At 41.3% G+C, this 16,984-nt stretch overlaps 1 protein-coding gene across 2 annotated transcripts in view; it reads right to left on the bottom strand.

The window, feature by feature from the left end:
• Positions 1-3,252: 3,252 nt before the first annotated feature.
• Positions 3,253-16,984, bottom strand: part of LOC102926602 (uncharacterized) — a 46,152-nt gene continuing 32,420 nt past the window's right edge. The window contains exons 1-4 of one of the 2 annotated variants that reach the window (XM_076559707.1): positions 14,345-14,443; positions 12,030-12,156; positions 11,766-11,826; positions 3,253-7,190 (exon numbers count right to left, since the gene is read on the bottom strand). In XM_076559707.1, the coding sequence (XP_076415822.1) occupies positions 4,628-7,190; positions 11,766-11,826; positions 12,030-12,156; positions 14,345-14,347 (2,754 nt within the window). In that variant the 5' untranslated portion in view covers positions 14,348-14,443 and the 3' untranslated portion in view covers positions 3,253-4,627. Of the gene's footprint in view, positions 7,191-11,765; positions 11,827-12,029; positions 12,157-14,344; positions 14,444-16,984 lie in introns of those variants that run through there. The other variant, XM_076559706.1, reaches the window with a different exon arrangement.

Genomic DNA, 16,984 nt, shown 5'->3' on the forward strand with positions numbered 1-16,984 from the left:
ATGGGTATCCTATGCAGGGGCTTTACCCATGAGCCACAACATTCCCTGGATTTATTAAATATTGCACTGTATTCATGTTTATATGCTTCTAGACCCATAACTGAGTTTTGGGTCAGAAGCTCAAAACTATCTACTAAGCCCATCTGCCACATTCCTGCCATCACCCCAAGTTCCACACATGTATGTTTCCCTTTCACAATGAGTTTACAGTCCCTGGTGGATACTTGTGATGTAGGTGGCATATCAGAAGTTGTAACATGTGAAGTGTTGCAGAGTAATGGGAATCACAGGAAGAGTGTAGGCAGTCATGGTGTGATGGGGCTAGCTAGCACCATTGGTAATGTCCAGGCTGATTTCCCAGTACAGGAGTCCTGGTCACCATCCTGCAGGCTGAGGAAGGTGGTCCCTAAGGCTTTATCTTGCAGAGGGGAATTATGGAGACTGAATGGCTGAGCTGTCTCCGCAACAGCCCTGGGCTTGCATCAGCTGCATCTTAAGCAAGACACAACCACACACCTCTGTACTTAAATCAAAACCCAAACTTCAGTGGTCATAGATGGCTGAAGTAGGGACATGTCCCTGAGGCACCTGGCCCAAGCTGGATCCAGCAAGCTTTGTTCAGAGAGTTTTCTCTATGTCCCATTACCTGACCGTGATCCACAGAGCCTATACTAAATAGATTCTCTGCAGCAAGTCTGTCATTTGGACTCTCTTGCCTCCTCCTCCAATAGCTAGCCAGGATAACCTGCTGTACCTTCAAAGCCTCCTTTAGCAGAAAGGCTTCTTTGGCAAGTCCTGTAATCTGGAGGGGCCTGGGGTTTCATGAGTGGCCATCCTGAGTCAGGATGCAACCAGGGACCTCTTCACTAAAACTTGGTACTGGGTACGAGTGTCAGGACAATAGCTGACCCAACTCAGAACCTGTATTTGAATACCCCAGGTGCTGAAAATTTTTCTCATTTAAATGTTTGGAATGGAAAAAATTCAAAAAATTATTTTGTTACCCTTGAAGGGATTCCAGATCATGTTTTTATATTCATCAAATCTTGGCATCCAGACTGGCCTCTTCAGGGGGGGAAATATTCAGCTTTTAGGGATTTGAACTTGATCTCAGATAAAACAAAGTACAAAAGGGGTGGAATATATAGGGTCAGAATGACAAACAGGAAAAGTAAAGCAATATATGGACAATAAAGCCATTAATTAATGGGGATGTGATTTGTTACCACAATCAAAAACACAGATTATCTTTTAATGACTCAAGGCCCTGTGTACACACAGCACAAATAAACCAGGCACTGTCCACTGTCTGAACTTCAGGTCAGCAAATACTTTATCTATTTGGCTCTAGATAGAAAGCCACAATGCCTTCCCTGTCCTTAGAGTCTCCATTGGCACATCTTGGGGAATTCTAGAGTCTGGAGATGCCTTGCCATGCCCAATAACCCATAAAGTCAACCTGGAGTATAATATCAATTTATGAAATGCTCAAACTTGACCTGTGACTTCCACACATGCACATTCACACAAAGAACACACACAAAATGATACAACTGAGGGCTAGAAACATGATTGTGGTGGTAATGATACTTGTGGCCATACATGTTTTATATCTGAGAACCATCCCTGGGAACCATATGGTTGAAGGAGAAAATGGATTCAGATAAGTTGTCCTCTGATTCCCACATATGCATGCCCTCACCCCACATTAATGAATACATGCAGACTTAAAAATTTCATGAGTACACATGGGATACATGGGATCAAATCCTGCTAATGGTCCATTTATTGTCTTTCACCTCTATTGAGTGACTTCACCTCCCTATCCCTGCTATTCAGACAGACATAAGTGCATCACACTTGTTACTATAGTTACAATAACCAGATGAAACCATACCCAGAATTGGTCTGGCCACGACTGTCTTCCTTCTCTCTTTCAGTTTCCCATGTGAGAATTGGAAGGATTTTGCAATACTTTGCCACCTGGGAAGTTTTTCAGTTTTGTGTAATCTCAGCCCAGTGTGCTCTACGAGCGAGCAAGATGGAAGCCTCTTTTGCATCATTCTCCTTGTCCTTGTCCAGGGACTCCTGGGCTCAGCTCTGGCCCTGGCAAGCTCACTCACCCTCTATATGAGGTCAATGAAGATGCAACTAAGCCATGACCATGGACTCAGCAGTGTATATCTCTCTCTTCATAAGCAATGCCTCACACTGCATTTGTGGCCCTAGCTTACATGCGACTCTCAGGATATTTCAAGCCCAAAGAGGATTGAATCCTGGGCCTTTTCTCATGCTTCCATGCTGAAATGCTGGCATTTCATTTCAAGCAAGGTTCTGGAATATAATCCAACCCCAGAAACATTCTGCTCTCATCATGCACCTCTGGCTACTACCTGTGAGCCCCCGAACACACAGTTAGTCCACTCTGTGCTCTGGCTTGCTCACTCTCTAGTCCAACATTGTTCTCTAGGTACTTAGGAAGCCAAGCCAAGGGGCAAGGTTCAAGGGCTAACGTGTGAGTTCTAGGCCAGTCTAGACAACTGAGATAGACACCTATCTCAAAACACATACACACAGATTATTTTAACAAAAGTTTGTGTTTGCAGTTTTGGTTTGGTTTTGATGCAGGTTCTCAGTGTAGACCTGTATATGAAACACTCAGCTACATCAATGTTTTCATATCAGATGAATAGATCATTGAATAGAAAACTTGTTCAGCACACACAAGACCTCTGCATAAACAGGGCATGGTAGTAAAACCTGTCATTCCAGTAACTTGAGGTGGAAGCAGAAATGTCTGAAGTTCAAGGTCAGCCTGAACTTCATCAGCCTGTTTAAAAAAACAAAAAAAATCAACAATTAAGAAAAAAATATCAGTGCTCAGTGTTCATCATGGCATGGCTCATCAGGTAAAAGTGATTGCAACCAAGACTGATGGACCTGGTCAGGTCCTCAAAATAGAAGTGGAAGAAAGGAAGAACTGGGTCACACAGGCTGACATCTGATTTCAAACTATACTATTCATGTGGACTCACAAAGATAACAAAAATAAATAAATCTTAAAAGAAATAAAAGGGGATGAGAAATTGTTTAGCAGTTTAGCCCTTGGTGTGGACTGCACAGTGACCATTGCTTTTTTGGCAAAGTTCCAGCATTTCCACATTGCCGATCTTAATTCTCCAGCATCAATTTTATTTCAATTTTAATAATTCTCACTATACGTTATGGAGTTTCTTTATGCCTTTTACTGTGGGAAATTTATTTTGCTGGCAACACTGGAGGATGGGAACATATACATAGGCAATGCAGTCTCTTTAAACAAAATTCTTGGAAAAAATCCCAACCAACTTGCAAACACAAAATGTGATTACTATGCCTACTCCCACATAAGAGTCCCCAATGTGTTCCCCTGATTACACCAAACATAGAGAACTTAATGATGTACTAACTGGATACACCTAGTTGCCAGGATGAAAGCAACTATGAAAGGAAACAATGGGTGCACATCCAGAAAGGCATTAAGATACTTGCTGAAATTATCACTTGTTGCCTCTGGAAAAATGCTGTAATGCGGTTGATGGCTGCCCTTATCCTGGAATCATTAAGTCTGTTTTTAACCTGCTTGAGTCTAAACTAAGATTCAGTTACAGAGCATAAACTGTGTAGTTGTTTTCAATAAATCATCAGCCATAGTGCTTCATGCTCACATCATTGCAGTCTCCTTCCTCTACTGATACCTGATCTCTTCTTTGGTACCTGAACTCTTATGACACTGGACTCCAGCAAGTACCTCTTGTAGAACACAAAACTCAGTTTCCAACACCCACATGGCAGCTCACATCAGCTCACATCTGAAATTACCATATGGATTTCATCCATATGGTACTGTCCAATATGAATATTTTCATGACTATGAAGATTACTCTTCTTTGCAAATGCTTTACCATATTGGTCACATTTATAGGGTTTCTCCACAGTATGAATTCTTTCATGACTTAGAAGGCTACTCTTCAGTAAAAAGGCTTTACTACATTGATTACATTCATACGGTCCCTTGAGTATGAAATCTTTCATGACTTTGAAGACTAATCTTCTGTGCAAAGGCTTTACTACATTGGTCACATTTATATGGTTTCTCTCCAGTATGAAATCTTTCATCAATTAGAAGGCTTCTCCTCTGTACAAAGGATTTACCACACTGATTACATTCATAAGGTTACTCTCTGGTATGAATTCTTTCATGACTGTGAAGAATACTCTTCAATGCAAAGGCTTTACAACATCGATTGCATTCATAGGGTTTTTATCCAGTATGAATTATTTCATGGGTGAGAAGATAACTCTTTTTTGCAAAGGCTTTACCACATTGATTACATTCATAGGGTTTCTCTGCAGTATGACTTCTTTCATGATTGTGAAGACTACTCTTCCATGTAAATGCATTGCCACATTGATTTCATTCATCCAGTTTCTCTCCAGTATGAATTCTTTCATGGCTGAGAAGATATCTCTTCATTGCAAAGGCTTTACCACATTGATTACATTCATACGGTTTCTCTCCAGTATGAATTCTTTGATGGCTGAGAAGATAACTCCTCATTGCAAAGGCTTTACCACATTGAATACATTAATGGGGTTTCTCTCCAGTATGGATGCCTTCATGGTTGAGAAGATAACTTTTTGTTGCAATGGCTTTACCACATTGATTACATTCATAGGGTTTCTCTCCAGTATGACTTCTTTCATGATTGTGAAGACTGCTCTTCCATGTAAATGCATTACCACATTGATTACATTCATAGGGTTTCTCTCCAGTATGAATTCTTTCATGGCTGAGAAGATAACTTTTCATTGCAAAGGCTTTACCACATTGAATACATTCATGGGGTTTCTCTCCAGTATGGATGCCTTCATGGGTGAGAAGATAACTTTTTGTTGCAAAGGCTTTACCACATTGATTACACTCATAGGGTTTGTCTCCAGTATGAATTCTTTCATGAATTTGAAGACTAATCTTGTGTGCAAAGGCTTTACCACATTGATTACATTCATAGGGTTTCTCTCCAGTATGAATTCTTTCATGACTTTGAAGAGTACTCTTCACTCCAAAGGCTCTACCACATTGATTACATTCATAAGGTTTCTCTCCAGTATGAATTCTTTCATGTATTTGAAGACTACTCTTCAGTGCAAAGGCTTTACCACATTGATTACATTCATAGGGTTTCTCTCCAGTATGAATTCTTTCATGGTTGAGAAGATAACTCTTTTTTGCAAAGGCTTTACCACATTGATTACATTCATAGGGTTTCTCTCCAGTATGAATTCTTTCATGCATTTGAAGACTACTCTTCAGTGCAAAGGCTTTACCACATTGATTACATTCATAAGGTTTCTCTCCAGTATGAATTCTTTCATGGTTGAGAAGATAACTCTTTTTTGCAAAGGCTTTACCACATTGATTACATTCATAGGGTTTCTCTCCAGTATGAATTCTTTCATGAATTTGAAGACTACTCTTCACTCCAAAGGCTTTACCACATCGATTACATTCATAGGGTTTCTCTCCAGTATGAATTCTTTCATGAATTTGAAGACTACTCTTCACTCCAAAGGCTTTACCACATTGATTACATTCATAGGGTTTCTCTCCAGTATGACTTCTTTCATGGTTGAGAAGAAAACTCTTTTTTGCAAAGGCTTTACCACATTGATTACATTCATACGGTTTCTCTCCAGTATGAATTTTTTCATGAACATGAAGACTACTCTTCACTCCAAAGGCTTTACCACATTGATTACATTCATAGGGTTTCTCTCCAGTATGAATTCTTTCATGGTTGAGAAGATAACTCTTTTTTGCAAAGGCTTTACCACATTGATTACATTCATAGGGTTTCTCTCCAGTATGAATTCTTTCATGGTTGAGAAGATAACTCTTTTTTGCAAAGGCTTTACCACATTGATTACATTCATAGGGTTTCTCTCCAGTATGAATTCTTTCATGGTTGAGAAGATAACTCTTTTTTGCAAAGGCTTTACCACATTGATTACATTCATAGGGTTTCTCTCCAGTATGAATTCTTTCATGCATTTGAAGACTACTCTTCACTCCAAAGGCTTTACCACATTGATTACATACATAAGGTCTCTTTCCACAATGAATTTTTTTATGGTTGTGAAGATGACTCTTCATTGCAAAGGCTTTACCACATTGATTGCATTCATGGGGTTTCTCTCCAGTATGAATTCTTTCATGATTTTGAAGACAACTCTTCCGTGAAAAGGCTTTACCACATTGATTACACTCATAGGGTTTCTCTCCAAGATGAATTCTTTCATGACTTTGAAGATTACTCATTTGTGTAAACGCTTTACCACATTGATTACACTCATAGAGTTTCTCTCTTGTATGAAATCTTTCATGACTGTGAAGATTTCTTGACTCTGCAAAAGCTTTATCACATTGATTATATTCATATGGTTTCTCTCCAGTATGAATTCTTTCATGTCTCTGAAGATCACTCATATGTACAAAGACTTTACTACACTGATGGCATTCATAACATTTCTCTCGAGTTTGATGTCTATGTACTTGATGCTGAAGACTGTCACATGCAATGGCTTTATAACTTTGATTATACTCATAGGGTTTTCCTTTCATATGACTTCGTTGGTATACTTCGAAAAAGTAATCAGATCTAAAGGCTTTAGCATGTTGATTACATTCATAGAGAGCCTCTTTGTTATTGGTTCTGTGGTGTGTTTGATGATGCCTGTCAAGCCTAAAGCCTATAGCAGATGACTCACATTTATTATTTTCTCCTCCCACATGAGCTTTTTCACATCTTTGAAGAGAACTTGAAGAAATCAGAGAACAGTGATTGCATTCATAACATTTTGTTATACTGTGAGCCACACTACATGTGCACAGTGAACCAGAAGAGGGAGATGAATTTCCATATTCCTGGTACTCATAAAGTTTGTCTCTGATGAGAGTTTCTTGATGAATTCTTACTGAAGTTGGAAAACCAATTAAGTGTAAACTTGTATCACCAGCATCATGTCTTCTCATAGTGGGGACTACCACATATCTTCCAGTTGTTCTGAGAGAGACAGAAGTACAATGCTTCTTTCCATGTCCCTTATGCTCACATGGATAGTATCCAGAGTGACAGATGACACGCCTGCTAAAGGAAGATGACAAATAAAAGATTTTCACATTGTATTCACATAGTCAAATGTTTTGTGTGTCATACAGATGTGGTATAGAGATTCATGTTTCTACACCAAGACAACCTCCTGGTCTCTGAAAAAGTGCTCCTCTCGCTAAACTATGCTAAACCACGCAATACAAGTATATGAGCAACACTAGCTTTAATACCAAAGCTTTGCTTATAAAAGTTCTTGGCCATACACTAATGCCCTCATCAATGATATGATAATTGGAAGGCATGATGGTAATTGGATGGACAGTTTTAAAACATGCCTCTCACATGGCTATGACTGAAACTGTGACATCAACTATGGCATTGTTTTCTTGTCTTGTCCTTAAAGGAATACTTTGCAAACAGTGATCAGCTACCTGACATTGGAGTGAATGGTGTTGTGACAATTTAATAATCATCATAAAGTTGTGCCAATTCACACAGTTGCTTTTCATTAAAGTTCAGGACCCATTAACATTTTTTCAAACTGTTTGAAATCTCCTGCTCAGGCAGCCCAATTGTAGAAAGCCCGACATCCATGGCTCTTCTCCCAGAGATGTCTGGATCGTGCCTACCAGCTATTTAAGACCCAGTCCATAAATCTGCCATGGGTGCTCTCGTGATCTGACTCCTGCTTTCCTGAGAGCCACCTAGGAGTGCTCTGCTTTGTGCTGCCCTGTTTATTAAATCTGGATTAATTAATTCAGTTTGATTTGGCTTATTGCATTGGTGACAGAGGAACCCACCAACCAGAGATCCAATATTTATCTTTGGAGCACTGGCCAGGGTGAGTAGTCCTTCCACAACCATGTGTTGTGGCTGTGGATGGCCATTCACTCCATCTCCCCACTCCACCTTTGCCACAATGAATGAACAGCTCAGTAAGACTCCCATCCCAAACAAAATTGTCTTAGAGGTCCAGACCTCTTCCAACTTCCAGACTGCCTGCTGAGCCACTGCAGTGTCAGGCTACTCCAGCCTGTTTCAGAGAGCAATAGTCGCCCCCCTTGGAATTCCCGTGTGTGAGAGAGACTTCATCAGAGTCCACCCCACACACAGCTCCCAGATGCAATTTCTGTACCTGCCCTCACAGCCACATCCCCAGCAAATGGCTTGTGAAAGGGTACTTGCTGAGTCCAATTTCTGTCCCCAGAATCTCTGGTGTTGTCTCCTCCAAATTGGGGCTGCAAGAATATTGCCCCCATTCCTCTCCCTTCCCTGTTACTCCGCATCTGGTTCCCAGTGTACAGTTTGGCCACACTGTGATTCTAATGCTCCCATTCCTCTCACTCCCCTGTTCTGTTTGTCTGTCTGCCTGCCTCACTCCTTCCTCTTATATGATCTGGTCACACCGGGATTATCCCCGTAAAACATCCATTGTTTTTGTTCCTGTCTGCTCTCACACCCTGAAGTACGGCATGAATATCCTCAGCTTGTTTGTCTGACTGTTTGCTCCCTCATTCTTTCCTCCCTCCAGCAGAGATGCTGCCACCACCACACCACCACCACCACCACCACCACCACCACCACCACCACCACCACCTCTAACTTCCACCACCACCACCACCACTGCCACCATGGCCTCCACCTCGCTGCAGCCCAGGGGGTTCCCTGTTCCCACACTCCCCACCCCTAAAATTTGACCTGCCCACTCCACCCTTAAACATTTTCTCCTTCAGTACACCCTGCCACACCATCTTCCCTCCTAAAAATCTCTTTTTCCAAAATTCTCAACTTGCTGCTCTGACTTACTCAACTGGGCAGCATGTGCTGCTTCTCTCTTTTTCAGTTTCCCTCTGCAGTGCCGTCTCTGGGATCTGGGTATCAGGCTGCCCAAACTGCTGGGAGCCTCATTAAAAAAATTGTTTCTGTTAATGATCCTGTTTACTTTATTTGTGTGGGGGAAATGTGTGAATGGTGTGGACACATGTGTGTTTCTGACTAGTTTTGAATGCCTGAATGTGTCTTGCTAATTGGGTATATTTTAAAATCTGTAAGGCTTGTGACTCCAGATCAAAACTGTTCTGAAGAACATCATCAGCTGCCATATTGATTGAGGTTAAAGAAATACTTCACCACCATCTTTGGTAAGGGTAACCACTTTGACTGGCACCACCAAGGAGACATTAGGACTCCAATATAATTTGGGTTGGATATATTTCTGTTTGATAATTTCTGTCCTGTCCTAAAAACAAGGTTTATTAAACAGGAGTTAAAACAATGCTCATTTTGATCATTGATATTAAACTACAAATTGTTTGCAAGGTTAAAACTTGGTTTTGCCTGATATATCTTAGGATCACCACTAAAAACTACAGACTGAATCTTCTGGCTTTTACTAACATTGTTAAGGTGTAACTAATTGGGTAAACTGTATGTTTAGACTTAACCAACATATGCCCTCAAAGTTAAACCTAAACAACATTTGTCTAATTTAGATATACCTAACAGATTTTGTTCCCCAATTCTCAAACACTCTGAGATCTGAGAATATGGCATTTAATAGAAATGCTTTTTATGAGAGACATGCCAACTCCTGGAAGCATCCTGTATCTTCTCCAAGAAGATGCATGGCCACAGAAGAACTTCCACCTGGAGGCTTGCCTCTTATGTAACAAAGCCAGCCAACAATGAAAAGCTGCTTTACACCTTTACTGCTGCTGAGATCATGTTCAGACTATGAATAAGGGGGGGAATGGGGGAACGATTGTGCAACTCTTGCAAGACAGGTAGGCTGATTTCCCCAAATCTCTACTCCAGAAAGTATCTGTTGGATCCTCTCTGCTTGGCCTCTGAACAAGTGCTACCTCTGGGACTTTTCGCCCAGTGACCACGGAGAGACTTGGGACTGCTTGGGTAACTGGAAAGCTGGCTCACTCCTGCTCATTTACTTATCTTTCTCAGATCTCATGGTGTTTGATGACTAGGGTATTAATTGATTTTGCAGTTTAACAACACAACCAACCCCAAACCTAAAAGCACCTTAGTAGCTCATTAGTACATTTCCTGTTAAAAATAAAGACAGGTGTGCCTCATTCACCGACTCCATGGTACAGGATAAACTAGTTTCAGATATAACTTCAGAGGTTCAAAGTTTTGGGTTTGATAAATGCAGTTCTGACAAACTGATAAAAAAATAATGACAAAGAGTTTACAGGGTTCCTTAAATTTTTGTGAATTTTACTGTCCAGCTTTTAGAGCTAGGTTAGCATTAGAGAAGATAGAGAACCCTGGAGGCATGTTCAGGTCCCTCCTCCTTCACTCATACAAACCTCCTTTCTTCAGTGAATTTAGACTTAAAAATATTCATGCCTTTTAACCCAAAGCCATAGCTTTATACTATGACACCAAGATGTAAATCTGTTCCAGTAGTTTTACAGACACCTGAACGCTCATGGGAAAAGGGCTCTGCTACTTTATAAAGAAGTCTGATTTAATGGAAATTAATTTCTGTTTCCAAAGCCTAATTTTGACACCACAAATTTTGGAGCATATTCTCTAGGTTCACTCCTCCTTTCTGGGCCAAGGCCAAACCCACAGGGGGCCCTACAGATACACCAGCTTGAGCAACAGCTCTGAGAATGCCAACCACCAAACAAGGATGCCAAATGGAAAACACTAACAGGTGGATTTCACACACATGCCTGCACATAAAAAGGCTCCATGTCTCTTAACTCTTATTGACAAATTTCAGGATGGATACTCTCTAAATATTCTGAAAAACAGCAGATGTTATGGCTCCAGTAATCCTGGAAAACATCATCCCTAGATTTAGCATGCCATCTCCCCAAGTTCCTGGGACTTCACTGCTGGTACCACCTCTACAGGCCCAAGTGGGCACCTACCCAGCAACTCAAACCTTGTTTTCCAAGATGTCCCAATTAAGGGCATATCTGCACTCATGCCTCACTAATTCACCCTTGACTCTTCTGTACAACCAGGACACTTCTCACTTTCATTCTTTCTGGCAATCTTCCTATTACCAATGGCTATCCCTGTTCATAAGGCCAGTGATAAAAAGCTATTCTTTTCTCTCCTAGCAACCCCTCATTCTCCGCCTCCTCCAAACAGATGCATGAGGTCACCTGGCAGGCAGCTATCCAAATGCTTCTCCACTCATACCCCTGCTGAGCATTGGGCCACCTGACTCCCAACTCCTCCCTACCCACATGGTCCCATTCTAGCAGGAAGTACACAGACTTGAACCTGCACCCACATATACCCAAAATTTGGGATGTTTAGAATCTCCAACTGAGGGGGCCTCATTCCAGAAAGCTCACCATTGGTGGCTCCTCCCTGAAAGAGGCCTGGGACCATGACCATACCTACTGGCTATTTAAGACCTGGCCCATAGATCTGCATGGGTGCTCCCCTGTTCTGTCTCCTGACTTCCTGAAAGCCCCTGGAGTGCTCTGCTTTGCTATGCTCTGTTTATTAAATCTGAACTTATTAATTTGGTTTGATTTGACTTATTGCATCATTGATGGAGGAACTCAGCAACCAGGAATCCAGTACTTATCACAGAAATACATATATCAGCTTACACTTGAAAATTACCTGCCATGTCTTGTAGAATTTGGATAATGTTCTTCAATATTGTGGTCTTCCCATTTGTACCCTAAAATACAGTACCAGAAAATGTGATATATTACTGGAAATTAGGAACAATTGAAATTACTGTCTTTCATGAACCTTAGAACAATGCCTGATATATTCACCCAAATTTTTCTTCTTTAACATTCAAAATTATCGGAGAGCACCAATCTCCAAGAAAGGCTTCTTCCCTTAAGTTAAAAACTGACAGAAAGCTCACATTCTTACCTACAATAGTGAGATTCCAGTAGGTTTCCAGCATCACATCTTTGTAGAGACTCTTCTGGGAAGGATCCAGCAAAGCCCACTCTTCATGAGTGAAGTTCACATGCACATCCTCATAGGTCACTGCATCCTAAAGTGTCCCATATATGTACAATAGAAATGGTGAGACTGACTGCATTGCAAATGTACACTTCATTGAGAATATATTTACATAATTCCATGTGCTTGATACATTCTCTGACATGGGTGAGTAAATATCAAATGCAGTCACCAATTAATTTTAAAAGGAAATATCAAGAGAGAATGACACCTTCCATTCCACTGTCCACAGAATAGATTACGGCACAGCAGGAGAAATGCCTAGGAATATATACAGAGAGACATGCAAACAGAGTAACACTATCTAGTATACATCAACAGAATTTTATCAAAATCATTAACTTCAAGAAAGGATGGACAATAAGGGTGGGTGGTGCACAACTCTAATCCTAACGCTCAGGAGGCAGAGACAGGTGAAATTTGTGATTTCCAAGCCTGCCTGGTTTATGGAGAAATTGCCAGGATAGCCAAAGGTACATAGTGAGACTCTGTCTCTAACAGAAAAAAAAAAAAAAACAAAAAAAAACAAAACATGAAGCACTCAGGCCTCACTCAAAATTTCTGTACATAACCTGTCTTACTCACTTTTCCCTTACTGTGAAGCACTATGACCAAGGCAACTCTTTTTGTTTGTTTTTGTTTTTCCAGACAGGGTTTCTCTATGTAACAGACCTGGCTCTCCTAGGAACTCACTCTGTAGACCAGGCAGGCCTCAGACTCACAGATCTGCCTGCCTCTGCATCTCAAGTGCTAGGATTAACAGCAGGCAACACTCCCACTGATTTAAACATTTTAACAAATTAAACCCAAAAGACTTCAGTCCAGCAAACATGGAGAGGCACAAATCTGTCTGATCACAGCCCAGACCAGACTCAATTGGGAGAAAATGGGGCCAAGCAACATCTTTTCTTTGGGGACTGAGGAGAGAGTGAAAGTCCTAGATGACAACAACTGGCTTCAACTGTTACAATCAGTTGGTGAAACTCGTCGATTGATTGAGCTGTCTCTGGTTGGGGTCATGGAATTCTTTCCCTGTTCCCTAGCTGCATGGAGACTACCTGCCTAGGACACAGGGACCATCTCCTCCTCCATAAATTCAAACCTAATTAAAGATGCTTTTTAAGGAAAGGGTGTAACAGTGCCCATTTAACCATGGAGATGTGTGGACCCCACTGAGAACTGTGCCTAATGGACGATGGGATTCCTTAACAGGGAGCAGGAATAACCTTGAGTAGAAAGCAACCAAGTGTTTATTACGTCACTATTATATTATGACAATGCAGAACTGGAGCTACAGATACAGCAGAAGTTCAATTAAAGTCTAACAATTTAAGCTACAAACTAAATTGCATGAGAAACAAAAATAAAAAGAGAAAATGTCATCATGAATGAAAAATGGATCAACACACGACTGAATCAATAGTACATAAACACCGTGACACCATCTGACTTCCAACTTTGAATGAAATTGCAATAAAGACTGCAATGAACTGAGTGGTGGTGGTGGCACACACCTTTAAACGAAGCACTTGGTTGTTTGAGGCCAGCCTGGTCTACAGAGTGAGTTCCAGGACAGCCTGGGTTACACAGAGAAAACATATCAGGGAAAAAAAATAAGACTGTAGTCTCTGGGAAAAAATAAAGAGATCAACAGAACATGAAATCAATCTTAGAAATAAAACACAATAAATATAGAGTCATTTTTGCCAAACGAAGCCAGGAATCAGTAAGTCCAGCCTTAATGACACAGGTAAATGAATTTCCCTGGCATCTACATACAAATGCGTTAATGACACAGACTTTACACCTGCACAGAATTAACTGCAGATGGATCCCACATCTGAATATTCAGTGCCAAGTGCAGACCTTTTAGAAGACACTAGGGTGATCAGAGCTCTGCAAGTTAGCAAATCTTACTTCCCTGGCCACAGTTTTTACTGAAAGAAATGAAAAAAACCATCAGCATGATCCCCATGCTTTGCATGGTGACTAGGATATTTCCGCACAAAGACTCACACTACCCCATGCTCTGTGAAGGTGCAAACCCCAGCGCTAAATCACTCAGAGGTCCTGCTTCTGCCTGGAAGTTGCAGGGACCTCAGGGGACCAAAGGGAATCACTCCAGACACCGTGTCCTGCAGCATATACACAGCCCTGGGGAACACCCCACACTGGCTCGGGCGGCTTCTCCCCACGTGGGACGGGGGCACCTCACTCACCATGGCGGATTCCGTGCTCACACGCTCTCTTCATGGATCCCAGCCACCAGTCACAGTCCAGCACACAGAACAGGAGATCCACCTTTAACCACTGAGCCAGAAACCATCCTGCAGGGCGGACCGGAAGTGCCCTCCCCATTCTGATTGGCAGTGCATCTGGAGGTCCTGACTGGCTACTGGGGCCTGAGTGATCTGAACAGCTCCCTTAGGGACAGTGCTGTGAAGTGAGGGAGGCGAATGATTGGCAGCCCTAGCTTTCACCCCAGGCACATAACAGCCCCAGACCTGCAGAGATTGACATTCATGTAGAACTTGGGGCTGGACTGCAAAGTCTTCCCTGAACTATTTCCTTTCCTCAGGAGGACTCATTTCTAGGGAATTAGGTTTTGCAATGAACTGAGAAAGGACAAAGGAAACCTGCCACTTTCTGGGCTAGCAATACCTCAGGTGTGCTGTAGAAAACATGCTATGGTTTCTTTTGTAAAAAAAAAAAAAAAAAAAAAAAAATTATATGATTAAAAAAACAACTATACACTAATATGCACACTCTTGAACAGTTATTCTGTAGAAAAGGCCCATCAATATAAATACAGGATTTAGAGAAAGTAAACCCTATGAAATCAGAGTAAGCTTTTCCCCTATATGTATATTTACTAGAGAGCCTCAATACTCTAATGACTAATTCATATATAATTTATATATTTATTTAAATAATAATGAATATACAAATTTTTAAATACTTATATTATATATATATATGTTATTGTCCATTTGACATAGGAGTCTACTGTGATGATATTGTGTCTTCCAATATATTGTGCACCCTAATAAACTTATCTGGGGTCAGAAAACAGAACACCCACTAGATAGACATAGAGACCAGAAAATGATACCACACACCCCTTTGAACTTAGCATTCCAGATGCAGTGGTCCATCCAGATCTCTGTGAGTTCAAAGGCACACTGGAAAGAGCCAGGCATCTTGACACATGCCTTTAATCCCAGGAAGTAGTGGCAGGAAGCACAAAGGTATATAAGGCATGAAGACCAGGAACTAGAGTCTTTTTTAAGCTTTTAGCTTTCAGCAGCAGTTCAGCTGAGATCCATTCGCATGTGGACTCAGAAGCTTTCATTCTTAGGAAACAAGATCAGCAGAGGAATTGGCAAGGTGAGGTTGGATGTGGCTTGTTCTGTTTCTCTGATCTTTCAGCAGTCACCCCAATAATTAGCTCGCTCTTTGTTTTTAGTAATATGACCTTTTAATATTTGTATTACAGTCTACAGATTTGTTTTTTCTTACCTCGGTATCATTAGTGAAAATAAGTAAAGCAAATTAAGTATACTTATTTTTATATCACACTTCTATTGTTTCTTTTTCTTTATGAGGGTCTCACTCTGCAGCCCTGACTGGACAGGAACTTGATCTGCTGACCAGACTGGCCTAAGAATCATAAAGAAAAGTTTGCCTCTGCTTTACAGTGCTAGATTAAAGGGCTGCTCCACTCTGCATGACTTCTAGTAATTCTGCACAGTTACTAATGAAATAAGCAGCAGCTGTTGAGATTCAGCCTCAGATGCTGTCAGTCTGCTTCCCTCACCAACTCCACACCTCCACTCTTTTGGAGGGGAACCTCAACAGAGCTGGACTCTGGCAATAAAGTCCCGGACAAAGAGGTTTTATAAAAGGGGGAATGAGAATTTTCTTCTGGACACATCTTGGCCACAAAGACCAAATGGTTTCTAGACCATTAGACCTCCATGCCAGCCATGGATCTTTGGAACTTCTCCTTTCTCAGGATCTGACTGAAACTCAGATCTCTTCTCCTGTTCCTTTAGTTAATGCTTAAATGAATGCTTAAATTCATGGTATATGAACTAATGGAGCGAATTTCATGATTTTGAACTGTATCATTGGGTGTGCTTGAATGAGAAAAAGTATAAAAAGAAAAGGACATGAGTGCTCCTAAGGATGGTGGAGGAGAAAGTTTATTGCAGTTGTGTGGGAGAGCATAGTCTGAGGCAGGGATATCTGAGGGAGTCCAGAGTGTTTAAGACCAGACTGAGCTGGGTCATGTGGAGAGAGTGGGAGGGAAGAGAAGAGATGGGAACCGGGTGGAGCAGTCAGGAGGCCAAACATACAAAAGAGACAGGTGACCAAAATGTCCAAATTAAATATGGAAGAGCCTCTGGGAGAAGGAGAGCCCAGCCTCTGGTCAGCGGAGTTAAGGGTAGTGGGTTCAGTATGCCAGCCATACCCTGAAACAGATAGAGACTGAAGGATTCTGGGAGAAACTGGTGACCAAATCCAGATTTGCTATGATAAACAGTCACCTCAGGTATTTGTCACAAGCTAGAAACTTAACATCCCAGCCTTTTGTTGATAGAAAATCAGGCAGCAGTTAGAGCAGTCTGCAGCATTTGATTCCTTACAAATCTTCTGGAAGAGACACTATCAGCAACAGAAGATAAAGCTGAGGAGGTTAGGGGGAAATTTGTTTCTTAGGTGTCCATTGAAACCTTTAGGTCCACAGTCCTTGTCACTCTGGGAGGGGAGTCCCAAGACCAGAGAAAGGGGAAGATTCTACCTTCAGGAATAGTCAGGTGGGGAAGCAGGCCATTGATTGACAAGAGTATATGTCT

The sequence above is a fragment of the Peromyscus maniculatus genome, chromosome 22, assembly GCF_049852395.1.
Source record: "Peromyscus maniculatus bairdii isolate BWxNUB_F1_BW_parent chromosome 22, HU_Pman_BW_mat_3.1, whole genome shotgun sequence".
Classification (NCBI taxonomy): Eukaryota; Metazoa; Chordata; class Mammalia; order Rodentia; family Cricetidae; genus Peromyscus; species Peromyscus maniculatus.